This window comes from Callorhinus ursinus, unplaced genomic scaffold, assembly GCF_003265705.2.
Source record: "Callorhinus ursinus isolate GAN/ISIS: 27379988/994484 unplaced genomic scaffold, GSC_fseal_2.0 scaffold43, whole genome shotgun sequence".
Classification (NCBI taxonomy): Eukaryota; Metazoa; Chordata; class Mammalia; order Carnivora; family Otariidae; genus Callorhinus; species Callorhinus ursinus.
The window spans coordinates 4,851,678-4,877,947 of NW_027397105.1; the positions used below are offsets into that span (position 1 = coordinate 4,851,678).

General features: G+C 45.2%; 2 protein-coding genes across 8 annotated transcripts; one reads left to right on the top strand and one right to left on the bottom strand.

Moving 5' to 3' along the window:
- Nucleotides 1-23: 23 nt before the first annotated feature.
- Nucleotides 24-11,881, top strand: ADPRM (ADP-ribose/CDP-alcohol diphosphatase, manganese dependent). Of its 7 annotated transcripts, XM_073881717.1 has the most exons (6): nucleotides 46-109; nucleotides 794-872; nucleotides 3,606-3,905; nucleotides 6,245-6,862; nucleotides 7,737-7,853; nucleotides 11,179-11,881. In XM_073881717.1, the coding sequence occupies exons 3-6, from the start codon at nucleotides 3,887-3,889 to the stop codon at nucleotides 11,487-11,489; spliced, it is 1,065 nt and encodes a 354-aa protein (XP_073737818.1). In that variant the 5' UTR covers nucleotides 46-109; nucleotides 794-872; nucleotides 3,606-3,886; the 3' UTR covers nucleotides 11,490-11,881. The 7 variants fall into 7 exon arrangements, with proteins under 7 accessions (XP_025719909.1, XP_073737818.1, XP_025719914.1 ...); XM_025864129.2 differs by lacking the exon at nucleotides 3,606-3,905 and having other exon boundaries at nucleotides 6,223-6,862; XM_025864128.2 differs by lacking the exon at nucleotides 3,606-3,905 and having other exon boundaries at nucleotides 52-109.
- A 2,147-nt stretch (nucleotides 11,882-14,028) lies between these two features.
- On the bottom strand, nucleotides 14,029-26,203 carry TMEM220 (transmembrane protein 220). Its single transcript, XM_025864319.2, has 6 exons — nucleotides 26,083-26,203; nucleotides 25,392-25,421; nucleotides 21,394-21,454; nucleotides 19,308-19,431; nucleotides 17,926-17,985; nucleotides 14,029-15,445 (listed from the first exon to the last, which is right to left on the bottom strand). The coding sequence occupies exons 1-6, from the start codon at nucleotides 26,173-26,175 to the stop codon at nucleotides 15,310-15,312; spliced, it is 504 nt and encodes a 167-aa protein (XP_025720104.1). The 5' UTR covers nucleotides 26,176-26,203; the 3' UTR covers nucleotides 14,029-15,309.
- Nucleotides 26,204-26,270: the final 67 nt, after the last annotated feature.

Here is a 26,270-nt window from a genome sequence, read left to right on the forward strand (position 1 = left end):
TTCCACTTCCTCCGGAAGTCGGAGCGGGCCGCTCTTTCCGCTCCACTCGTTGGTGGCGAGGTCGCCCAGCCGGTCGCCAGGGACCCATCGGCTGTGGAGCCGACGCGCGGTAGGTGGTTCCTCGCGGCTGGAGGCGGGCCCGGTCGGGACTGGGCTGGGGCTTCGCGGCGCGGGCGGGCGGGCGGGCGGCAGGGCGGGCGCGGGAGTCACCGCCGGGAGAGCCCCGCTCCCCCCGTCCCCGCCCGCGTCGCCCCGTCGTCCTGCTGGAGGCCGGCCCGGAGCCGCAGGGCGCGGACCCCGCTGCCTCCCTCCTGGGGTGCCGGCGGGCCTGTTGCACTTGGCGTAGTCTTGCACCGTTCGGGCCTTGAGCACAGGGGTCCTTGGAGTGGCTGGGGCGGTGAGCGCCGGGCGCTGTCACCTCGCGGGGAGCAGCAGCTCCGCACGAAGTAGCCGGTTCTGCGCCGTGTCCCCTCCCCGAGTCAGTCGGCTGGGCCCCCGCGTCCAACGACGCCCTCGCTGGCTCCCCTCCGCGCTGGGGCTTCCAGGGTTCAGGTCCTCACCTGGGACCGCGTCTCTCCTCCGGGGACAGCCGCATATTCTTGGGCGCAGAGCATCCTTGGGCTGCTTCTTCCTGGCTGGCGAAGGTGCCGCTTGCACGCGCATCCTCTGTGCTTGTGTTTTCCTCCCAGCGTGTCTGCCCCCTTAACGCCTGCCCCTGCCTGCCCACCTCCGCGCCGGCAGCACACAGACAAAGCGGGGAGGAAAAAAGCCTAATTCTCTTCCCTAACTTCAGATCCCGGAGCTTCCCCTGAGCAGAAGCAGCAGCTCGTGCCCGAGTGCTTTGTGGGACTGGAGCCGGCATAACTGGCCAAGTAAGTGGGCTCCTCCCTAACAGTCGAGCTGGACTCTGCTGATACCCACGTTTCTTCATTCCCGAGGTGACCTGGAATTTTCTGCAAGTTCTGCTCCAAGGACATGGTGCACTTCACATCGTTCTCAGTCAAACTAATTTTTCCGTCCTGAGGTTACCCGTGGGTGAGATTTTTTTTTTTTTTTTTTTTTTTTTACCCCCTTCTTTTTTGCCCTGGGAGAAGTTTTCCTTCCAATTGCCAGAAAGACACAAAAATACCTTACTCGTTCAGGCGATGAGCATATACAGTTTTTGTTCATCTTTCCCATTGCTCCGCTGGATGTTAATGATGTCAGTCGTATAAGTTAAAATTCAGTGTTGTTTTTAGCTGGTCTGTTAAATTTCATTTGCCAAAGTGATTCTTTTACTAGGTTTATCCTTAATTTGTTTGCCAAGGCATTTTTATACAACTTCTTCATATTAAGTGTATAATATTAGATAAAATACTAGCTTCTAAAACCGTTCCTGATGCAAAGGAGGTGTTTTGTAACTATACATGGGACGAGTTGCTGATAACACCTCTGAGCCCGATTTCTCCGACCGTTGAAATCTAGTGTTAAAAGATACCTAAAAAGATGTCTAGCGTAAACCTATCACTTTCATTACTACTTTTAAACCACCAGGATCGGCAAATGAGTTTTTTTCTTTCGATATGGATACCTTTTTTGAAAGAGACAGAATATACATAATATCATCTGATGCTTGTTCTGTCCATAGTGACGAGGCCAGTCAGATTTTGTGCTTGAGGTAACTTCAGGCTGTCTTGACTGGGACAGCTAGGCCCTAACTTTGTGTGACCTTCCCAGCACTGTAACTTGTCTGCTTCTGCCCCCTGTCCCTTGCCACAAACATTTCCAGCCTCAGCTTTCCTGCCATTGCAGTCCTTAGCACAATTAAAAGTCCAGACTGCTCCCACTACCCCCCCCACCCCTTTTCCTTTCCAGGGCTGCCTGTCCCATGGGCTCTGCGTAGAAAGACTTTGCTTACCTGACCTGCCCCCTTCCCTGAGATACTTCTGGCTTCGGCCTGGGCGTGTCTCTGTTGCAGTAGCTCCCTTTGACCCTCTCTCCTTACTACCGTCCTGCTGTGTCCTCCCACACCCCTTCGTTTTTCTTGGGCAGGAGTGTAGGACTGTCTTCATTTGCTACTTCATGGTAGATGCGTGAGAGGCTTCTACAAGGAGCTTTGGCCTTCTGCCGTCTTATTGCAGAAGTTTTATTAGTATCATCTTGTAGCAAGTTTCCAGCAAATAAGCATCCCTGGGTGTTTCTTCCTATTGTTAAACATCATTGATGCCTAAGGAGGTTTTCACAGACTGCTGGCTGCTCGTCCTGCACCATGACTTTCTGCCGGAATTTTTGGAAATCTTTGTGAATTTTTGTAGGAGTTCGTTGGTAGAATTTTTGAAACTCTGGTGAAGTTTTCTATACTATTCTGGTCTATAAAATGTTGCAGGAGTTTCAGTTATCTGGGGGTTGACTAGGCAGATGTGTTTTCAGATAATTAAAAAATAACACGTTGGTAGTGCTTTACGATTTACAAAAGTAGATTATTGTACGGTATATGCTAGTTCAATCTCACAAGTGCCGATGAGTTGTTTCCCTGTAGGAAAAACTGGGACTACAATTCCCTCCCAGGTTTTCAATCTCAAAGCTTTCCGCAGCCGTCCCACTGCCTCTTAACTACAACTTAGGAAACTTCACACATAATGGTGCGCTCCAGACTTTCAGAACAAAGTTCACGTAAAACTTGGGATTTTCCTTTCTTTTCAGAGGTCTTAGGTTTTAGGTCTTCTAATTCGTTCAGACTTTATCTTCTCTAAAAACACTTTTTAAAAACCTCGTATTATAGACATCTCTAGACATCTTGAAACCCGCGTAAAAGCAGCAAGAGTGAACCTCGTACCCATTCCCAGCTTCAACAGTTACCCTCCACTCACCCACTTCTGTGTGTGTGTGTCTGGTGGAGGATGGAGGGTATTTTGAAAAGTTCATGGCATTGGCATGTTTATTAATTGTGTGTTTCCCCACTGGAGGTGTCCTGAGTTTTTTTTTTATCTCTCTGGCCACCAGGACCAGTCTTTCTGAGCTCCCTGGCACCTCCCAGAACCATACAATAAAAGATGTTGAACTAGTTGGGAGAATCCGTTCCCTGCCCACTCGAGGTCTTGAGACCTGCCTAACTCACTTCTGATCCTCATGGTCTTTCCTTGCATGTGGCGTTGTCCCTCCTCCTTGCTTCATATCTTCTCTTAACAGATAGCAGTATCAGTCTACACTTCTGTTTTAAAAAATAATTTCTTTATTTCATAAAACCGTATATTCCCTGCCCTTAGCCTTATTTTTAAAAGCCATATGTCTTTGACATTGCAGATCTCTTTTCTACCCAAAACACATTACTGTTTTGAAGTGTGTGGCCCTTGCTGCTTCTCTGCACATTGCTTAATTTTCTTTAAAAGGTTGGCAAATCTTAGTTTACCCTTAAGTTTCTCTAAATTGAACTGTATTCCAGTGGGAGGTGTATCTGATGGGACTTTTTGTAGAATACGACAGGAATCTTAGGGCCAGTTCAGTTTGGCTTGACTCAGAGGAGAGTGAGTTTGTTTGTTTATTTACGGTTTATGTGTGTTTACGTATTTTGTTTATTTTTTGTTTGTTTATGTTTGTTTATGTATTTACGGTTTTATTTATTTGAGAGAGAGCGAGCGTGTAGGAGCACGAGGGGGAGGAGGGGCAGAGAGAGAGGGAGAGAGAATCCCAAGCGGACTCTGTGCTGAGCACCGAGCCCGACGCGGGGCTCCGTCTCATGTGCTGAGCCGAAATCAGGAGTTGGACGCTTAACCGGCTGAGCCACGCAGGGGCCGCAGAGGAGAATTTAATGGCCGATAGAACTAAATGACCAAGAGCAGTTCTAACAGAGACAGGTGGATCCAGGTGTTCAACTCATGTTTCCCGGACTTCTTCGCATCATTCAAATATGCTTCCTTCCTTCTCAGGTAACCTTCCCCAGCGGCTCAGGCTTTTGTCGTCAGCTTCGCACGAGTAGCTGCAGCAAAAGCCCCTACGCTGATGCTCACTGTCTCCCGTGTGGGTTATATGCTTACCCCGAACTGACCAGAGGGAAACTGGGCGCTTATAGGCCAGGGTCACGTGTGTGCCCTTTCCAACACTTGCACTGCCAGGGGGTCAAGGTCACAGCGCAGGCACTGAGAGCGAGGATTGTATAGATGCCTGGGAAGACCAGGGGTGCTGTTACCAGAAGAACAGGAGATAAATACTGGCTAGGCAGGCACAAATAATAGCTTCTCCTAGAAGATCAAATTAATTGGGACTAAAAGCTCCCCCTTAAGAGATCCGCAGTACAGATTATCACCTTAAAGCCTCTGAGTTTAGAGACGAAAACAAACAAGTTCATTTGGCAAAGGATAAAAGCCTCCCCAGAAACTGTTTTCTCTTAAGCTTTGGTAATAATGTTCCAGTGATACATGTACCCAGTTAACTTCTGGTTGAAATCTCCTATTATCTGTACTTTGAATCGCAAACATTTGAAACCTAGTAAGACTACAGATTTTCATGTAACTTAGGTGAATTCTATATTTATTGTATCTGAGTTCTTCACCTTTCGAATCAGACGATCTCATCCACCCTGCAGACACGTCAGCTGGCTTGATATCTACTGGGTTTTCAGATGGGGACTGCAGGATGAAACGAGCAAATGAAAAAAATGTGTCAGAACACCAAGCCATTTTTCAGGATTTCCAACTTTTTTCTAATGCTGCTTTATACCTTTGTTAGGGCTAGTTATACAAAACCCGATTAAGGAAGAGAGGAAGGTGGCTGAAGCTCACAATTGGGTGGATCACATAGAATGTGTATCATTAGTGACAACAGCTTCAGAATGAAAAGAGGCCCCTAATTCTCAAGGAAGTCAGATTGCCGCCCGGCCCTCTTGCCGGGTGTAGAGTTTGTCACCCCCGCCTCGGACAGCAGTGCTCTGTCAGCTAGGATTTCACGTATCTTTGGGTGATTGAAGAGAACTCAGTAGCTGTAGTGGGCTGCTGGAGGCCGGGAGTCGAGAAGTAATTTTAGAAATTCCACATGAGGTTTTTTTTAGAAACAGTGAGGCTTTAATATGCTTTGATCCCACAGCACAGTGTACTACTGTAGACTTTATAATAAGAATAGTTGATCATTTAGGATCATGGCCTTTATTTTATTTTATTTTTAAAGATTTACTTGAGAGAAAGAGCAAGAGAGAGTGAGAACGAGAGAGAGAGAGAGCACAAGCAGGGGGGAGGGGGAGAGGGAGAGGGAGAAGCAGACTCCCCGATGAGCAGGGAGCCTCGATCCCAGGACCCTGAGATCATGACCTGAGCCAAAGGCAGATGCTTAACTGACTGAGCCACCCAGGCGCCCCTGGTTTTTATTTTTAATCTTTAGTGTTCTTGGCTCTTTTGGGGCATTAGAAGTGATTATAAATTTAGATTGTAAACAATCTAGTAAAATAATAGCTTTCAGGTCTAAATCCCTTATTCTTGGCTAGTGTGGCAGGGCACAGATCACGTGTGAGAAGAAAAGATGACTTATTTTCCATTTTGGTTTTGGGGACAGGGTAGTTAAGATTCAGGTTAAAAAAAGCTGGTTCAGATTGGAATCCAACAACTGAGGAACCAGGAACCATTTGTCAGAAATGAAGATAGTCACATCAATATTATAGTTAGTTTTTGTTTAAAATGATTCCCTTCTTTCTTCATTTCCTCCCCCCTGTTATCCCAGATATAAAATATGAGCAAGTTCTTTCAAGTGACCCACCCACCAAAGAAGACAAAAGATCCAGCCTGACATGAAATAATCTGTAGTGGGAATCTAATGTATAAAGTACAATGAATGAGTGTAATATGTAATTTTTTGTAAAAAGAATCCTGAAGTTTTGATAGAATTATTTTGGTGTTTGTGGAAGAAAGTACTGTGTGTGTGTGTGTGTGTGTGTGTGTGTAAGCGTGTAACAAACTAGTGTGTATTTCTTAAAAATTACAAATGCTACCAGATGTGAATTTGACTTTTCTGGATTTAGAATACCTGTTCATTAATAGGATAATACCCTTTTGTAAATTACTCTTCTGAAGAATAGAGATTATTTTACAGATGAGAAAACTGACCTGTTTCAAAGACTTGGTACTTTGGCCGTAGGACAATTGGACTTTAAGGCCCATGTGCTTTTCTCTCTACCACGCTACCTGGTGGATTAACTGTTAATACTTTATTTACCATTCTCTGCAGCCCATTTAGAAAAGTAAGATGTTTATAGTGTAGTTATGTTCTTTATTTTGTTTAGAAACCCGTTTGAAGGTTATGGACGATAAGCCCGACCCTGGAACCCTGAGTGAGAATTCGGAAGTTCTCTTCTCCTTTGGGGTGATAGCAGATATCCAATACGCTGATTTAGAAGATGGCTATAACTTCCAAGGAAACAGACGAAGATACTACAGACACAGTCTGTTTCACTTACGGGGTGCTATCGAGCACTGGAATGGGGAGGGCAGCCTGCCCCGCTGCGTGCTTCAGCTTGGAGATATCATTGACGGGTATAACGCACAGTACAAAGTGTCTGAAAAGTCGCTTGAACTTGTTATGAACACGTTCCAGATGCTTAAAGTCCCCGTTCATCACACGTGGGGGAACCACGAGTTCTATAACTTCAGCAGAAACTACCTAACAAATTCTAAACTTAACACAAAGTTTCTAGAAGACCAGATTGTGCACCATCCCGAGACTGTGCCTTCGGAGGATTACTATGCTTATCATTTTGTCCCGTTCCCTCAATTCCGGTTCATTTTACTGGATGCTTACGACTTGAGCGTCTTAGGCGTGGATCAGTCCTCTCCAAAATACCAGCAGTGTCTGAAGATACTGAGGGAGCACAATCCAAATTCGGAGTTGAATAGTCCGCAAGGTGAATTATTCCTTTGAGCTGAGAGTCTAATCCATTGTCTTTCCATTCTTCAGCTACCTTTTATTCAGCAGGAAGATGGATGATTAAGGTAAAAGTATATTGTCACTGTTGTTCAGGGTCAGGATTTCTCCCGGCGTGTGGACTGGCTGCCGCTGGTTCAAGATTCATTTATTTAACGGGTATCCGAATGCCTGTTCTGGGCCGGGCCCTTTTTCCAGGGCTAGCTCTTCAGAGCCGGAAACGATGGTGACAGTGTCACCTTTGTTTTTCTTTGGATGGATGCAGTGGAGGAAGCAAGAGAAGTAGGCGGGCAGGACAGACCACAAATGAAAAAGACAGAATTACGGCTGCAGCCATAAGTGCTACCAAGAAAATTATGTGTAAGCCTAAAGAAAAGGACTCGGGGTAGTGTTTTAGCTTAGCTGGTCGGAGGTGGCCTCTCCAGGGAGAAAAACATTTAAGCAGAAACCTAAATGATTGGAAGGAGTCATCATCCTTGGGAAGTGCAGGGTGGGCGGAGTATTCAGGACAGAGCGCGGGGCAGATGGAAAGATATGAGCAGAGTGACATGTTAGCATCCTTAAAGGACTCAGGAAAAGGCCAGTGGGGCGCAAGGTGACTTTGTGTGGCCCGTGGACACAGGAGCCTGTGTTTTGTTTTCAGTGTAACGTGGAGCTAGCGAGGTAAGCAGTTGGGTGGGTACAGGCCGTTTATCTGTCTGCTGCTGTAAATTCTTGCGGTTTCTTATTTTAAGTCAACTTCTGCCGCACATTCCTACAGAAAAGTACAGGTGTCCCCACATTAGCCAAGTGTGCATGCCCAAAGGAGGAAGAAGCTGACATCGGATGTGTCTGACATACTGCCTTCATTTCAGGACTTTCTGAGCCCCAGTTTGTCCAGTTTAATGGAGGATTCAGCCAAGAGCAGCTGAACTGGTTGAATGAAGTTCTTACGTTCTCTGACACAAACCAGGAAAAGGTGGTGATTGTGAGTAAGTATTTAAATTACTTGATTACGCCAGCATTTTAGAGAATGGGAAAGTGGGGTTTGAGAGTGTACTAATGATATTTATGTCATGGTGTCCTCTTGCTGTCAAATGAATGCTTACCTTTCTTTATTGAGAACCTGAGTATAAGATTGACATTTACAGCTGAGTCAGGAAAGAACCGCAAAATAGAAAAAGTATCTTGCCATGTGTTAGTGCCTGTACGTTGGCCTTTTAGGTTTCCGAGTGGAATTTCAGCACATGGGATCATTTTACATAGTACAGTTGACCCTTGAACAGTGTGGGGGTTAGGGGTGCTGCCCCCTCACAGTCGAAAATCCACGTACAACTTTTGACTCTAGAAACTTAACTACAAATGGCCTACTGTTGGCTAGAAGCCTTACCGATAACAGTTGGTTGATGCATATTTTGTATGTTATATGTATTATACGCTGCCTTCTTACAATAAGTAAGCTAGAGAAAAGAAAATGTTAAGAAAATCACAAGGAAGAGAATATACATTCACTGTATTTTCTGTATTTACTGTAAAAATGTGTGGATAAGTGGAGCTGCGCAGTCTAAACCTTTGTTCACGGATCAGCTGTGATATCTGAGTGAGCAGTTCAGGCCAGGCCCCATACCCAGCCTCAGCCTCAGGACGCCTGCCCGTCAGTGTGGTGGCTGCCGGCCGGGGGCCTCTGCTATCTAGTTGGAAGCGAAGCTCGTAATAGGACACGCGTTAGAGACTCACCTGGCAGTGAGTACTTCACTTCTAGACTCTCTGCCATGTGTTTGCAAGGAAGTAAGATTGCTGTTATTTCCACCTAGAATGTCTTTTCCAGACACGCTGTCATCACAGGTCGTACGAATCTGGAGGTGCTTAACATATACTCAGCTGCAGGTGTTTGCACACGTGTGCACGCACACAGGGGACTGAATTTGGATTTGCAGTGTGGCTGGTGTACTTGGCTTGGGCACTGAGTTTAGATCCTCGCTTTAGAACTGATGTGGCAGAATGACAGAGAGGACCGTGCCTGGGGTCCCAAGGACGGGAGGCCGGTCTGTGTGCATTTGCTTCTGTGAGCCGTATGAGTCTGCGTAAATGTTGAACCTACAAACTGCGGTTTTTCTCTGGATTGCACCAAATAGAATGACGAACGTGAAAACCCCTTGAAAATGACAAGCTCTTCTGATAGTTGATGATCTAAAAGTATATTTCCATAAATACTTGTGAATCTTTCCCCGATGTGGGGCAAACGTGTAGATGGAGTAGGAGTGTGTGTGCTGTCGTGGGAATTCCAAGTGGCATCCCAGGCTCGGAGAGTACAGGATTCCCCGGCGGTTATTGCGCGTTGTGACCCTCTTTGGCGCTACAGTAGGTGGTCTCTAGAACCGGAACACTTCTTGACGTGTCTCTGCTCTTTGGCTTCCCAGTGTCAGGCTGTGCCTGTCACTCCCGAGAATACTGGAGCTGAAAGGGACCTCACGTCTTATCGTCGACCCTTTCAGTTCAAAGATTGGGAGACTGGGAGATTAAATGACCTAGTTGTGTCAGTAGCGTGTGATTCTGGCTGAGACTCGAGTCCCTCCCATCTCCTTTCCTGCCCTGTCCTGGATTCCCCCGTTTCCTGTTCCGTCAGGGCCCATGTCTACATTAGCTGCCTCTTAAATTCCTCCCTGTGGCTGTAAGCCCAGAACCCGGATGAACAAACCTTTGGCAACTGAGTGCGTCAGGTTTTCTATAACAAAGTTTTAAATGGCTAATGGCGATTCTCTTTCATTTTAGTTTGCTCTTTGACTTTGCATTTTGGGGACTGAGAAGTCATTTCGCCTCCACCTGTGGGGTTTTGGCCATGCAGTTGGAAGGTTAGCATGCTGTTTGCTGACGTGTTCGCTGACATACGGGGCACTGCCGCAGGACGGGGAGCCGGGTGGGGAGTTCTGGAGTTCGACCATGGTAGGGTTAAGTTTTAGACACGCATCAGGCATCTGTGGAGATGTTGAGTCAGCAGTTTGGATGTTCGGGTCTGAAATTCAGAGTGGAAGTCTGGGCTGGGTATAAACATGTGGGAGTGGAAAGAATGTCGGAGACATTTGATACTTTACTAGATCACCAGCCACTTTACTAGATTGGAGAAGTTATGAGGTCACCAGGCCATTAGGTGTCAATAGGGAAGTGGAGCCCAAGGACCAAGCATTCAGGCACTTCCAGTAGGAAGTGGGGGAGATTAGGAGCCCGCAGAGGGGAGTGAGAATTCGTGGCCATCGAGGTTGGGGGAAGACGAGGGGGACTGGTGGTGTCCTGGCAGCCCAGTGTTTCAAGGAGGGGGAGCAGGTCACTGTGTCAGGAGTCCAGTGTGGCCTCTCGATCTGGAGAGTCGCTGGCCCCTTTGGACTCTGAGCTGTCATCACGGCTTCGAGAGTGGTTGTGTGCGTGTGTGTGTGCGTGCGCGCAAGTGCGCACACACTTGTAAGTTCTTCTGACTCCTTTGACTCTTTGGGGATCTGTTAACACCCCCCTTTGTAACTTGTATTACAAACTGATAGATATTAAACAGTAAAAATACTCATAAGAAAAATTCAGAATAAATTTCGGTAGCAAGTAAATAGTAACAAAACAGGAAAGTGATTTCAGGGCAAGAAGCAAAGCCGAGGGAGCTTTTGTGCCTGCGCTCCAGAGTGAGACATGACGTGACCCCATGTGTGTCTTGGCGTCAGGAATTTGAAATCCTTTGGCTCTACTTCCACGTATGTCCTGTGGGACCGAGTATAAATACTCCCTGCTTTACCTTGCTTTTCTCATCTGTAAAATGGCTCCGGCTCCCGGGATCTCACGGAGGCATGTAAAGTGGCATGAATCCGTTTTAAAGCATTGAGTGCCTCTATAAATGATCTCTAACCCATGACCCATCCCTAAACTGTTCTCAAGTTTAGGGGTACCTCTTTCTGTGTACCCAGCGCTCGTGTTCAAGAGACTGGACTCCAGCACGGCATCTACCTGGCTTCTGGCCACCCTCGTGGACAGTTCTGCATGGGATGCCCTCAGTTTTTCTTGGGGTTTGTGCGTCTTCAGATACTGTAGGCTGTAGGGATCTCAGGGGTTCTGCCTGGACAGTGGCCTCTCCCCGTGTATGTGGACTGTCCCCCGCTTCTGTATGCTGCAGAAATGTGGCTTTGGATTATTTGGTGCTTCTCTGGTCTTAGTCTATTTGAAATAAGTAGCGATATCCTTTTTTTTTTTTTTTTCCTGCATATTAGTTTTTCGCCATTTGTTTTGATGAAAGAGACATTTCCTAATTGGCTCCTAACTCTTCTTCTCTTTAACTAACAGGCCATCTTCCCATTTACCCAGAGGCCTCTGACAGTGTGTGCCTGGCCTGGAATTACAGAGATGCCCTGGCAGTCATTTGGTCTCACAAGTGTGTGGTGTGTTTCTTCGCTGGTCACACTCACGATGGTGGCTACTCTGAGGATCCTTTTGGTGTGCACCACATCAACCTAGAAGGGGTTATTGAAACGGCTCCGGACAGCCAGGCTTTTGGCACCGTTTATGTCTACCCTGACAAAATGATGTTGAAAGGGAGAGGCCGAGTTCCAGATAGAATTATGAATTATAAGAAGGAAAACGCTTTCCAGCTTTAGTCCCATTTATCTTGTTTACCGTTCTAGAGAGTGGTGGTTGAGCGTTGTGTTTTTATTTACCCCCCCCCAAATCCTCAGGCTCATTGTGTAGTATTCTATTTGCATAACAAAATGTATTTATGGCCTCAGTGTGGGTTAGCTCATGAGATACTCTGAAATGTCATTTTTGGATAATCTATCCAGTGCTGAGGATTGGAAACAAAATGAATGAAAAATGAAAGCAGCCTGAATCAGCCAGGGAGGAGACAGAACGGGGTGGTATAGTTCTCAAAACTGACTTCATTTAGCCTTATCTGACATTTTTTTACTTTTTACAAGGAGGATGTATTCATGTATTAACTATGTAACTTAAAATTCGTAATAAAAAAATAAAATCAGCTCAGGTAAACTTTCTCTGTGTATCCTGCTGTGTGAATGAACGTTGGACATTTTGCTCAGAATACCCATCATGTTTGTACATTTATAGGCTTGTATCCCTGTTGTGTAAACAACAAATAAGTTATTTCACAGGTGAATGTGTAGTCTCTCCCACGTGAGGCCGTGAGAGGGGCCTCCTGAGAAGTCACGCGGTGGCCTTGTGACTCTTAAGCAAAGGAAGACCAAGGGCCAGTGCGGCTGTGTGCCCACTGATGTCTCTTTGGGCAGCAGCTCGTGTCCAGCAGCTAGAGACCACAGTGGGTAGATGAATTTACTCTTGACTCCCTTTCTAGACAAATGGGGCACGTTAATTCGGTTGTCCTATGTGCTAAGTCTTATTTGTGGCAACACTTACTGGATAGTAAAGGGACCGTTGAAATGTAGAGAAGGTTTGACTCAGGGCCTAAAAACATCGGGAGAGAAAAAAGCAGTACTCGTCAGCGTCAGCGTGCCTGCCGAGTGCCCAGGCTCTGGGGGTACTGAGGTGTGTTTGTGCTCTGCGGCTGCTCGGCCAATCCACCACTACGTTGGTGGCTTCAGACAGCATGTACATGCTCTCTTACAGTTCGGGAGGCCAGAAGTCTGAACCATTTTCCCTGGGCTGAGCTCAAGGTGTTGTCCCCTCTCAGGGGGCTCTGAGGCAGAATCTGCTTCCTTGCCCTTCCCAGTTTCTAGAGCCTGCTTCCAGCCTTCCATTCCTGGCTCAAGGCCCCTTCCTCCATCTTCAGAGCCAGCAAGGCCGCCTCTTCAAACCTCCCTCTGCTTGCCTTATCAGGACAGCTGTGATTACCTCCAGGCTTACCTCCCCATCTCAAGACCTTTAACTCTATCGTATCTGCAAAGTCTGTTTTGTGATGCAAGGTAACGGTCCTGGGTTCTGGGGACCAGGACCTGGGTGTCCCCGAGGGCCATGATTCAGCCCACGGGAGAGGCGACTGTCACGTGCTCCCTGCATTCGCCGGCCTTACCATCCATAGATACCAAATGCTGAAGAAAGGCCTGGGAATGTGGAGGGGTGTTTAAATTTGTTTAACGAGATGAGGGATGACTTGAAGGAGGAGGAAAATGGTTTCGACAGGTGGGCAGAATAGCATCAGCAGAGGTGAAAGGGCATGCTGAATTGAGGAGTGGGGAGTAACGCTGTGAAGCTTCACCGAAAGGTGCCTGGGGTTATGGCAAGATGTAGTGCAAGAGCCGACAGGCCTGTGTCGTGAAGAGCCTTGAGTGATGAGCCCACACTCAGAACTGGGCTTGTCAGACAGCAGGGAAGCTGTGATTAGATCTGTGTCTCAGTCCCGGCAGCGGTAACGAGAGGCTGATGGAGATCCCGCCAGAGGGAAGAAAAAAGATGGGTGGGAAGACAGAGGTTTGGATAATAGAGACATCGAGCTTCCTGAAATTCAGTTGAGAACTGGAGTCTACAACAATCTCAGTAATAAAGACTCCTTTCAGGAGGCCGTGCTCATAGATACATAAAGGGAATTGCGTGTCATCACAGAATTCATAGTGCAATACTGGAGGTGCAGATGGGGTGAAAGGATATTTTGAACATCACTATTTTTTTTTAAATTGCAACATTTCTGTCTTTTAAGCACATAATCAAGCATTACATGGAGGATAGGTAGATCCTAGATGGAATTTGCAAATGAGTCCATTTTTTCCTATGTGATTTTAGTAGTTACATTAAAAGAGATGTAAAAACCAGAAGCAACATGCAAGCTAAGTGTATACTGAAGCACCGGAATCCTTTATATGTATTTTATTGACCCTTAAAATAAATTTCATGTTATTTGTTTTAATATCGACTAGATGTTTTTTTCTCCTTTTCCTTCCTCTCAATCTTAACAGAGAATGTTGCCTGACCAGTGGCCATTGTGTAAAACAAAAACCATACATACCTCCTTTAACAAATATTTGTAGAATATGTAATATTGTATTAAAGGCTGTAAAAATAGACAAATGGCCTGACTTATTCCCCTCTCCTGATATATATATATATATGAATATTTTTTGAGTGAAATACTTCCTAAATCTCATGAAATGGAATCTTGACTCCAGTGTTTGATGCTAGTAGATGTAAAAAAATCGCCATCCAACAAAAATACGATGTGAGCCACAGAAGTATTTGAAAGCAGTCACATTTTACAAAGTAAATAGAAGCAGATAACAATTTTAATGATATATTTTATATTAAACTCAATTCTAAAATATCTAAACTCAAATCTAAAATATCATTTCAACATGTAATCAATATAAGAATATTTTACATTCTTTTTGTACTGTGTCTTTAAAATCCAGGATGTATTTTATATTTAATAACCCATCCATTGACATTACATTTTCACTCGAAATACTTGATCTATATTTAGATATAAAACCTGCAGTTAAAGAAGTAGATTCACATGTCCAATTGTTCCAAACACAAGCGTTCCAAACACATTTATAAGTTTTCTAATAATTGAATTGACATGTTTTAAAATTAAAATGAAAAAAGAATTTTACTTCCTCAATCTGACCACATTTCAGGTGCTCAATGCAACATGTTATGGTTATGTTATGTTATGTTATGATATATGTACACGCACCATAGTGATGTTCCCATGTTGTGTGTGTGTGTATGCATCATGGTTATGGTACTATAGTTACCACATTGGAAAGCACGGTCTTCTCCCCTGGGTGACCTTTGACATTCATTTTTTAAAAAAATGTGTACAGATTTTGGTCTTATTTTTTATTTACAATGCATTTAATATTGCCTCTTTCCTTTTGGTCCCGAATTCCTTTATTCTACCTAACTCTCCTCTCTCTAAGACACACTCGTTCATTTGGCATCCCCATTTAGTTCATGGTGCTGCCCTGGTCCCGTACAGTGAGTTCAGTGCAGGGGCACAGCCCGTTCTTGAACCTCTGTGTCTATCCTATCACCCAAACCCTGCTTTCCTCTGCTTTAATCATGTGTAGCCCCTTATAAGCATTTGGTATTTCTGGAGTGCTCTCATATTCTCCAGTTCAATCCTTGCAACTGTACAAGTGAGTAGGAGATCTGGTATTAATCCTATTTTACAGATGAAGACATCCACCAGGAGGTTCATATATTTGCCCAAGGCATATAGGTAGTGATAAGTTGAGTTAGAATTCACAGTTTGGAACTTTCGTTCTGCTGCCTTTTCTACTACACTGTGACAACTGAATGTCAGACCCCCATCTCTTACCAGTCCCATGCAATCCCATGCTGTGTCGTAGGCATCCTCAGAAAGTTCTTAGGATTTTTTTTTTTTTATCACCTCTAAAATTAGCTCAAATTACCTTTAAAATAAACTCCTAGGAAACTGGCTTGTTACAACCACATTTATAAACAATTGACTGACAATACTCATTTGAAGAAGAGGATTCTTGACTTCATTTAAATTACTGTCTTGCAGTGAGTTGGCCAGGAGGATCGCATCTCCTTGTTTATGTAGATGTAGGTCCAAGAGATAAATGGGAGGAGAGCAATTGCAATGGCAGTGGCCAGCTGAATTCTTCCACCAACCGGACTCCTATAAAGACATACAGGAATTATTAACCACAAAAATCCAATAAAAATAATGGGTTGCTTTGGAAACAAGTACAAAGATTGAATTTGGTGAGCACATTTTTTTTTTTTTTTTTAAGTAGACTCCATGCCCAGCATGGAGCCCAACATGGGGCTCAAACGCACCACCCCGAGATCAAGACCTAAGCCGAAATAAAGAGTCTCAGACACTCAACCGACGTAGCCACCCAGGCGTCCCCAAGGAGTTCTTCATTCTTAATGCAAATTTTTGTTGTTTGGATGTATTGCAAATAGCTTTTCCCACTCACATAATGATGTCTTTTGAGGAACTGAAGTCACCGATTAATTAGGCAGTGTTAAAATGGATCTTTTCCTAATGATTTCTGTGTCATGTTTAAGAAAGCTTTTCTTCCCAAGGTCTTGGAGATTTGGGGTCATCTTCTCTAAAAGTCTTAACTGTTCTGCTTCTCACTTTAGAGCTGTAATCCACCTGGAATTGAGGTTTATGAAAGTTAGCTCGGGAAAGTTCGTCCATATGAGTTTCCGTTGATCCAGTACTATGTGTTGAGAAGTCTGCCTTTCTTTGCTGCAGCTGCAGTGCTACGTAGCTCTGTCATAAGTCAAGGGTCTGCTTGTGTGTGGACCTGTTCCTAGATTCTACTCTTTCATTAGTTTATCTATCCCCCTACTTATTTTGGTCTTTAATTTCTCCTATAGTGTCTTACAGTCTTATTTATAGAGATTTTGCCTCTTTCTAGATTTACTCCTAGGGAGTTGATTTCTTGAGGTTATTAATTTATGTTTAACTTTTTGTTTTTATCATTTTCTGTTGCTTGTTGATAAAAATGCAGTTGGTTTCAGTACGTTCACCTGGTGTGCAGCAATCATGCTAAACTCACTCACTCTACTAACTTTTTAGATTCTGTTTGATTTTTTTTGTCGCCATGGATCATGAACGTTTTTCTTTTCCGATTGTTGTGCCTCTTATTTCTTTTTCTTGCCTTATTGGACTGGCTACGATCCTAGCTAGAGCAGTGTTGAGCAGAAGTGGCAGTGGTAGCTAATCCCTTCTCAATCCTGATCTCAGAAGGAAAGTTTTCAGCTGCTCACCACTGAGTCTCAAGCTTTGGTGCTGATACCACTTATCAGGTTCAGTTCCTTTCTACACCTGTTTACCAACAGCTCTTGTGAACAGATGATGAATCTTACCAAATGCTCTTTCTGAACAGATTGAGAAGATGGTTTATTTTTTCCTTTATTCTGTTAATGTGACAGAAAACATTGGTTGGTTTTTGAATGTTAAACTGTGTTCCTAGAATAAACTCTAACTTGGTGGTTGGGTTATATATTGCAGGATATGATTCCCTAATGCTTTGTTTAGGATTTTTCAATCTGTAGTCATAAAGGAGACTGCTGTGTAATTTCTTTGCCCCACCCCCTTTAAATGTTCTTATCAAGTTTTGGTATCAAGATTATTCTGTCCTCATAACATGAATTGTAAAGTGTTTCTTCTTTTTCTGTTCTCTGGAAGTGTTTGTTAAAGGTTGGCATTATTTTTCCCTTAAATATTAGGTACAGTTCTCCAGTTAGACCATCTGGTCTAGAGTTTTCTTTTAGCAAAAACTTAAATTGAGGACTCAGTTTCTTTAATAGCTATGGGACTGTTCTGGAGAATTTCTTCTTGTGTCAGTTTTGCTAATTTGTATTTTTAAAGTAATTTATCCATTTTGTCTACATTTTCAGATTTATTTCCAAGGAGTTGTTCATGATATCCTTGCAAGATCTATCGGATATGTAGTAACATTTTTTTTCATTCCTGATATTCTCTATTTTTGCTTCCTCTTCCTTGCTCTCACTTTTATTATTTTTCCTTTGTAGTCTTGGCAGGGCTTATCGAAGCTATGAATCATTTTATAAAGCCAGTATTTGGCCTTCTGAATCCTCCATTTTTTATGCTGAGTTTTTACTTCATTGGTTTCTGCTTTTATGATTATTTTCTTCTTGTTTCTTTGGGTTTAATTTGCTGTTTCAAGGTTCTTAGAACACTTTCACTCTGTTTATTTTCTTATATGCTACTGTTGTCATGTATTTTTATTCTTTACATGTTTAAGCCCCATGAAACATTATGACTACTATTTTATAAAGTTAATATTCATCTATATGTACCCACACTTTTATATTTTCTTTGCTCTTCATGCTTTCATAAATCTCTAAGCTTCTCTGTGAGATCATTTTCCCTCTCCCTAAAGAACACCCTTTTGGCTGACAGCTCCCTATTACACTGGGCCACATCAGAAACTGGCATTTAGACAAGTGTGGGTGATCATGAACCTCTGATTCAACTACCATTGGCTTTCCTTGAGAAACGGAAAGATTTCTTTCAAAAGATTCTTGTCTGCATATGGATGTCAATACTTTCTCCTGCCTATCTGATCTGACCAACCTTGAAGACACCTGATTTTAGCTAATGAGTTGAAAACTTACTTTGATGAACTGTGACATAGGCCCATCCATACTGTGATAATCACCAGACCAAACAGCTCCCTATAAAATAACACACATTTCAGATTTTTGAAGTAGCTATGAGTGAGATGCGTATCATTCCATTCTCTCCCATGACCACTAGCTTCTGCTGATTATTGAATGACCTTCTCCCAAGACACACAGCATCTACAGAATATTTTCAAGTCTGGCCATGATTCAAAAGTTACTTTTTTTCAGATAGCTTAACGCCTTATATGAAAATAAGTTTTATCTTATGAGACGGATGTGAGCTCCATCTCTGTTCCCCAGCTTCTAAGTGAACAAAAAAACCCAGCAAAACAAAAAACACAAATAAATCACTTATTTCAGGTCATTAGAAGGAATATAGTACAACCAAGAAAACTATCCCAGATTATCAGGCATCAATTTTACACTGTTTTAGAGTGTTCAGTGTTAGGATGAACTCAGGTCCATAAATACGGAGCACCTGCTGCAGGAGATTGGGTCACATCTTAGGGGAGAGGAATGATTTGTAGTATGAGTCAGACATGGTTTTGGGGTGGGTATATGCTTCTAGCAGTATGTGTTAAAAGCACACATATTTTACATAGAGTAGAAAAGTTATATTTGGCCATGGTACCACTGGAAGCCCACCATAACTCATGGGCCTCAAGTTGGTGGAAGTGATGCAACCCATTGGGTTGATGATCCCATGGGCAGGCCGAATCTGATTTGCTCTCCAGTTTCCCAAGGATTAGGGCCTCTAACAAAGTAGCACCCTGCCAGGGATGATTACCTTCTACGTCTCTAAATCTTAGTGTTAGCAGTAGGATGGACAGGAAGGAAAAGGGGCTATGCATGAGGCCAGGGAGTCAAAGGTGGGAGGAAGCAAAGGAAGAGGTGATGAAATAGGAACACATGGCCTTGGCAAAGGGAGGAGATGACATGGGACGTAGCTGGGCAAGGCTGACAGAGGTTGACTTAACATACTGACCTCTGAGGTGGCCGATCACACTTGTAGAGATTTTGGCCAGAACCACGACTAAATCAGAATGCTGATGGAATGATCAGCATTCTGGACTGAGTAGTACTGTATGGCGTCCTTGCTTGTTCACTGTAAGGAGCCAAGGTCAACTGCCTGACAGTAATATAACGCGTGTGCTGACTGCCTTTGGCCGTGGTTGCGGAACGTGGTACCTGGTGCTGGGTGTGAATCCTGGCTCATTTCCTGCTTCTTCAGCTTATGAAGGAGCTAATACCTCCCCTGCTCCTCAGGGTATAGCTGGGGGAGCCGAGTCATCGTGGTGCAGATAAGGGGTTACAGAGGAACAGATTTCTCAGTTCTACCCCACCCCTTCCAAGGAGCAAAAGTCACGGCTCACCTGCCTTCTTCCTCATGTAAGATGTTCTGTTGGGAGTGAAGCCAGAGATGGCAGGCCAAGCCGACAGCCCACGCGATACAAAAGAATATGTGTATTGCAGAGGCACTCTTCCAAATGAAGTTGCCTAAAATTAGAGATTCCCGTGCTGTTAATCATGGAACCACAGCCCAGAGAAAAATGATCTCTTTATATCTGCTCTGCCATAGTCTGCTTTCAGGTAAAGCCTTCAGAAAAGGCTGGGATGGCATCTGGCTGGCTCAGTCAGCAGAGCGTGCAGCTCTTGATCTCGGGGTCATGAGTTCAAGCCCCATGTTGGGTGTGGAGCCTTCTTAAAAAAAAGCTGGGGTTTCTTTAAGTTTTGTTTTGAGGGACATCACAGAGGTTAAAGCAGTTGGAATAAACTTAGGTGGACGTTTAGTGTTTTGTTGTCCAACGTGTCCCCTTTCTATGACAACTACCCTTTATTTTCCTTGAGGAGCCACCCTTCCCACACACCCAGGCCATGTGTCCCAGACCACTGGACCTCAGCTTGATGAGTTGGCATTTATCCCTTTAGCAACTGTGATTTGGCTCTGGATGAACAGATGACAGATCAGGAACCACAGCTCAATTCTGAGACTTCTGCGGAACTATCTGGGAAGCAGGTTCTATCTTCTGTTGGATGGAGCATCACGAAGAAGTGAACTTTGAGCTGCCGGGCTACCATCGAGGAACCCAGGACTGAAGTCAGAGTGGCACATGGTGGGACTGCGAGGTGCAGGAAAGCTCAAGTTCTGAGCCACCAGCAGCGTGTGAAGCCAGCACCACCCCTGACTTTCTCAGTCAGGTACCCCAGTACGTCTCCTTTTCAGCTCAGAGCCCATTGGAGCTGAGTTTCTTCCTTGCCTGCAACTAATGGAGCCCGAACTAATACACCTTAAAGATGCAGACAAGAGTTCCAGGCACCTGTACAAGGAGCCCGTGCATCCAGGGGACAAGAGTTTTCGCCACCCAGCTGGGAACCACTGGTCTTTCTCCTAAGGCCCGAGAAGTCTGACGGCCCACTGGTCGGGAAGCTATTTTCATGACAGTGAAGAGTAACCCATCAGGACTGACAGTCCGTATTAATAAGAAAATGTTAGCACACAATCTAAAATGTACTTTTTTTGGTTATAAGACACTGTTCTATGGTATAAAACTGTCCAACTTAAGGTTTGTTTAGAGTTTAGGGCCGTTAAAAAGCAGAGCCACTATGTTTTCCCCAGCATTGAGGTAAGCAGCCTGTGGGTAATAGAAACCAGCTATTTTAAGCGATGTTTTTTTACCTGTATACCCACCTGGGATGGAGATATATATATATTTATATATATAGATATTCCAAGAAGCAGGAAAATATATGATAAAGCCTCTGTCTTAGAGCCATCCATTCACATTCAACAAGCATTAAGTACCTACCATCTTCCTGGCCATATTTCAGGGAGACTTGGGCAAAGATGGGCTAGACATAGCCCCACTCTTAAGGGGCTTACAGCCTAGCAGGGGAAAACATATAAAAGCATGCAGTAAATTGCTGTATGTACTTCAACGGGACAGAGGAAGGTTAGGGAGAGCAAGATGTATGAATGAAAAACCTAGAAATTTGTATGGACATTATAAACCATTTCCCTAAATAAGTAGCAGGCCGTATACACACGTGTTGAATGGATTCGAAGTAAGAAAGTGGTTACTGGGAGTGGTACTGGACACTGAGGGCCACTGACTAGAGAGACACAAGGTTCGTGCCCTGTTGCTGATTTTCCATTCGTGTGGTGGCGTAAGAAATCAGCATGGTGACCAAGGCCCTCTCTCTCATGGGCTGTACTGCAGAACCCCTGTTCTACAGCAGTGTAAGTGGTCTCGGGTTCTGAGCTGCTAAAAAGGCTGTCTTGGTGTGGCAGGTCCTTGTGAAGTCTGCCTGAAGACGGGTGAGGGTGATCTAGATTAGAATTCACCCTTCTTGTTATCAGAAACGAGGAGACCTGTAGGGCCCCGTTTCTCTCCCAGGAGTCTGTCCTTATTGTCAGAAATCTGGTTTGCTGCGTGTCCATGCAGAATCCAGGGTCCATACCGGTGACAAGAGGGTTAAGTCCCACAAGCAGGCTCAGCACCGCAGGTATCATGTATACCACCTGTTAGCAAGGAGGGAGATGACAGAGGTTAGGGAGTATGCCCGATTTAGATGTTCAGAGGAGTCTAGGAAGCACAGAAAGATGGTGAGACCTCAGAAAGTTGACTGACAGTGTCTGCATCAGGTAAGATTGGGCTCTTCATTCTGGAAACTGCTGACAAGCTGTTTGAGTTTGGAAGACGGGCGGGCCCTGTGGAGGCCCCATTTTCAAGCCTCATGCTCAGCAAGCAGACTGTAGTCAGACCTGCTGTGGCGTGTGTGTTGTGGGCACAGGGCAAGTGGGATAGGCCTCGTGGGTATACGGGAGGCATGGTGAGTTTCCAAGAAACGTAGCTGCTTCACTGTATCAACTGTGATGCGCATGTCAGACATCTTCCCTTTTTGGGAGCTGTCAGAGCTGTGTATGTTAAGTGGTTTGTTTTCACCACAGAAACAGGTCTGTCTTGATCCCGGGGAGAGAGGGCATCTGGATTACAGACCCTGTGTTCATCTCTCCTACTGCACCCCTAAATGATGGCCAGGATGGCCATTTGCAAGTCTGGTCATCTCTCACAGGTAAAGGCATTCATGCTACTGAGGGGTAAGACCGGAGCTTCCCAAAGTTCAGTGTGTATACAAGTCGCCTGGAAAGCTTGTCAAAATGCAGATCTGATTCTAGATGTCTGGGGTGTGGCCCAAGTTCTGCTTTTCTAACAAGCTCCCACGGGATGCTGTTGTTCTGAGGTCCATACTTGGAGCAGTAAGGGGATAGTTATCCCCTAATGAAAACCTGCATGACTAGCCACTGAGAAAGAGAAGAAGAGAGAGAGAAAGAAGTTGCACGCACACCATACAACACTTACCTGTGCTCTCTGTAAGAAATGTTCGGCAGAGATTTTTTTTTTTTTAAATGTGTACTCAAATGTATCAGATATCTGTCATTAACAGATTAAGGGGTCTGAGACCTTCTTATTTCTTTATATTGTAAACATATGAACAAAACAACCCTCTGAACTAAACAGTGGTTTCTCGTGGCAGTTGTGCCATCTTAATCCTTAAATGCTTTTCTCTATCTCGAATAAGATTAAAAAATTCTTTTTGAGGACCAAGAGACTGAAAATAATGGTTTCTAGTATACAAGGTAAACTAATACACAGCATACTCAATAATGAACTCCGTAGAACCCACTTATAATGGACTTTTATTTTTATGTTGGTGTATTTTTTTAAACCTAGAGTATCATTTATTTACAATATTTAATTCACTATATAGTTCTTGAGTACCATGGCATTCTTTTTTTTGTTGTTTTTAAAGATTTTTAAAAATATATTTATTTATTTGTCAGAGAGAGAGAGTGCGCACAAGCAGAGAGAGAAGCAGGCTCTCCGCTGAGCAGGGAGCCTGATGACGGACTCGATCCCAGGACCCTGAGATCATGACCTGAGCTGAAGGCAGACGCTTAACCGACTAAGCCACCTAGGCGTCCCAAGATTTTATTTTTTAAGTAATCTCTACACCCAACATGGGGCTCGGACTCACAACCCTGAAATCAAGAGTCGCAGGCTCTACCGGCTGAGCCAGCCAGGTGCCCCCCCGTGGCATTCATTCTTCATGTCTCTCTCCCTTGTCCACCTGCCATTGTGAAAGCAGAAAAAGCCAATTTGTTTTCCCAGTATCTTCAGCTAGGGGTGATCATGCTCCAGCCATAAAATGTAAGAAGTCTTGTAGGGGCAAGGCTGATACTCAGGGCATCTTAACAACCACTCTGCAGGGACACTGACCAAGCAGGATGAATCCCAGACCTTAAACTGTATTGGTATGCACACACTGAACAGCAGCATGTCTGAAGGGCTTCTTGGATAACGTTTCCTCCCTGATAAAAGGGAAGAAAGCATGGGAGGAAAAAATGTTTTGCTCCTGCCTTGTTTCTTCCTACTTGGGATGCACTGGTCTGGGCCTGACATTTGGAGCTGCAGCAGCCACTCTGTAGACATGAGAGAATATATTGCCCATACATTGGAAGTGGCAGAGAAGGAACCCAGAAAGCCCAGGTCTTTGATGACGTTGTTGGCCATTAAGCAGCTGCCTCTGGACTTCTTGTTAAGTGAGGATACTCTACTGTTTATAACCTGATGCTAGTCAGATTTTCTGTTACTTGCTCCTGTATGCATCCTGATACAGGCATCCTCCATGAGCAAGATGAAGTGAGGGACTTGAAAATGAGTCAGGCACCGTTTACTTAGTATTGGCTCATTTGTGCATGCTTTCATTCAAGAGTCAATACGGAAGGGCTGCCATAGGAAGGCTCTGCGTTAGGTTGCCTGAGGACCACCAAGAAGAAGGAAGGACTGGTCCCTGGTCTCCTAGGAGCTGGCATGTACAGAACCAACTCGAATATAAAGCAGAATGTGTTAGCATTAAAGGTTCAGAGAAAGGATGGTTGGAACCTATCGGAAAGAGGGAGAGGGAGTTTTTGAGGGACACAGCATTTGAGATGAACTTTGAAGCTTGGGTAGGACATACAGGAATTCTAGGGGCAAGACACAGTAGTATTATAGGGGGATCGGGTTCCAAGACCACGGTGGGAAGGTGGATTGGAGCCACACTGTGGTGGGCCTTGAGTGCCAACTTGGGGAGTTGTAACTCAGTGATCTTGGGAAGTGAGGGAAGTTTTTGAAGCTGGAAGTGATAATGTGGAAATTGTTCAAGGAGAGCAGGGGATTAGAGGCAGCTCCAAGAATTAGGAAGCTACTACAGGAGTCCACGTGGGAGGTGGTGGAGAGTGAAGCTGGCAAGGAGGTAGGATGTCTGTGGGGACATGGTGTCTATTATTATTCATGCTATGTCACCCAAGCATGAAGTGGGAGGTAAAGTGTACACATACCGTACAGATGAGCAGTTACACCTAGCTTGGGTTTTGCTGGATTGCTTTGTTCTTCATTTTATTTTTTGAAAGGATCTCAAAGGTAGTGGTAAGGAACCGAGAGATGTTAGAGATGCCTGTGGTTTGGAGCAAGGATGACCCCGAGGGTGATTCTGCTGTTGACAGAAAGGAGTGAGTCAGGAGGAGGAGGGGGTTTAGGAGGGAAAGACGCTGTAGGAGTTTGGGGTGTTGGAGGGGTCAGCGTTGGAAATTCTACATTAAGCTGGGTATTGGAGACTTGTCTGCAGGGAAATAATATTTGGAACTCAGGATATGGGCCAGAGTGCTGAGGAAGAGGCAATTTGATTCGATGCAAAGGCATGTGAATCTGGACAATAAGCAATGTCAGAATGAGTTCTACTGCACTTAAAACACTGACCAGAATTCTGCATTACAGATCCAGATGCTTTCATTTGTTGCTAATCTTTACACAGTCAATATTATTCCAAAGCAGAAAATCATCTCATTGGTGATATTGCACAGTCTTATGTACCTGTTTTCAAAGAAATTGGGCAAAATCCAGACATTTCAGAAAATGTACAGAATGATCTCCCCCTCCTCCAAATAGTTCAACCAGAGCATTGATTAAATGTATTCTGTAGATTTTTACGGGCTTTAGTTACTTTTTATAAACATAACTCACTGAATTAGACGAACTGCAAACCCAAAGCCTGCCATTTTCTGGTCAAGTGTTTGTTGGAGTTTCTGGGTAAAAAGAACTCATGTGGAATGGCTCAGTTGACTTTAGGAGGTGTACTGTGTGTCTTCAGAAAAGTGTCCTCAGTTGGCCCATTTTTATTCAAAGGGAATACTGCCAAAAGGCCCCTAAATGTCTCTGTAAGATTCTGAATTCTCACACACATTACATTACCACTCTGATCCCTCTCCCCAGATATTTTAGGGAAAAGGGCTTACAAATGATCTGATTTCTAAGTTTTTATGTACAAAAGGCAGGGAAGCGGGCCAAATAGATAAAACTGTGTGTTTCGTGCCGTTCCGCAGTGTCTGGAAACGGAGGAAAGCAGCTCATACTCACCATCCACAGTTCTGCGTCTGGATCGTTTACCTGGAATGACAAAACATCAGGCATTAGCAGACATTCTGTGGTGCTCCAGCCCTCCGTTTGGTCTGCTCTGGGATCCATCCTAGTGATGTGTTTCATGCTAGACGCTGCACTAGGCAGCGAGGATACAAAATGGGAAAAAGACCTAGTCTAGCAGATCATGGTGGTCGAGGGGGCTTCTGGCTGAGCACAGCCACACGACTGTGTCCAGAACCGCACAGAAGTCTGACAAAGGTACTGTAAGGGCCTCCAGTCTTAAGATAAGGACAGCTCTTACGAAGGAGGTCCCAAAGCAAACCTGGGAGGGTACCCGCGCCACAGGGGATTCTGTCTGCCTCCCGCCTGGCCTCGGCCGTCAACCAGGCTGGGTCCCCATCCCAGGCTGCATCTGCTCGTCCTCTCCTCCGCTCCTCCCAGCACGTGGCTCGGGCGATGGGGCCGGCGGTCACGTGGACACCTGCGTCTCGGCCGGGGCATGGGGTGGGGGCCCCGGGGCGTAACCCCCAATCTCTGTCCTCCGCGTACACGGCCCGCCCTGCGGCCGGCAAGGGCCGCGCTAGTCTACACCGCGCGCCGGGCCCGGGGGCGGAGCTCGAGGCCCGGTGCCCTGCAAAGCCCGCGGGCCCCTCGCCCGCCGCCCGCCGCCCGGGGCCGGGGCGCTGACCTGCACCAAGGCCGCCAGCGCGAAGAACGCGGCCATGAGCCAGTTGCAGGCCCGCCACAGGACGGGGGCCCAGCGCCCCGCCGCAGGCGCCATGGGCTCCGACGGCTCGGGGCGGGGCTTGGCACTGAGCGGGGCACCGGGGGATGTGGCTTGGCGTGGGGCGGGGATAGGACGGGGATAGGGCGTGG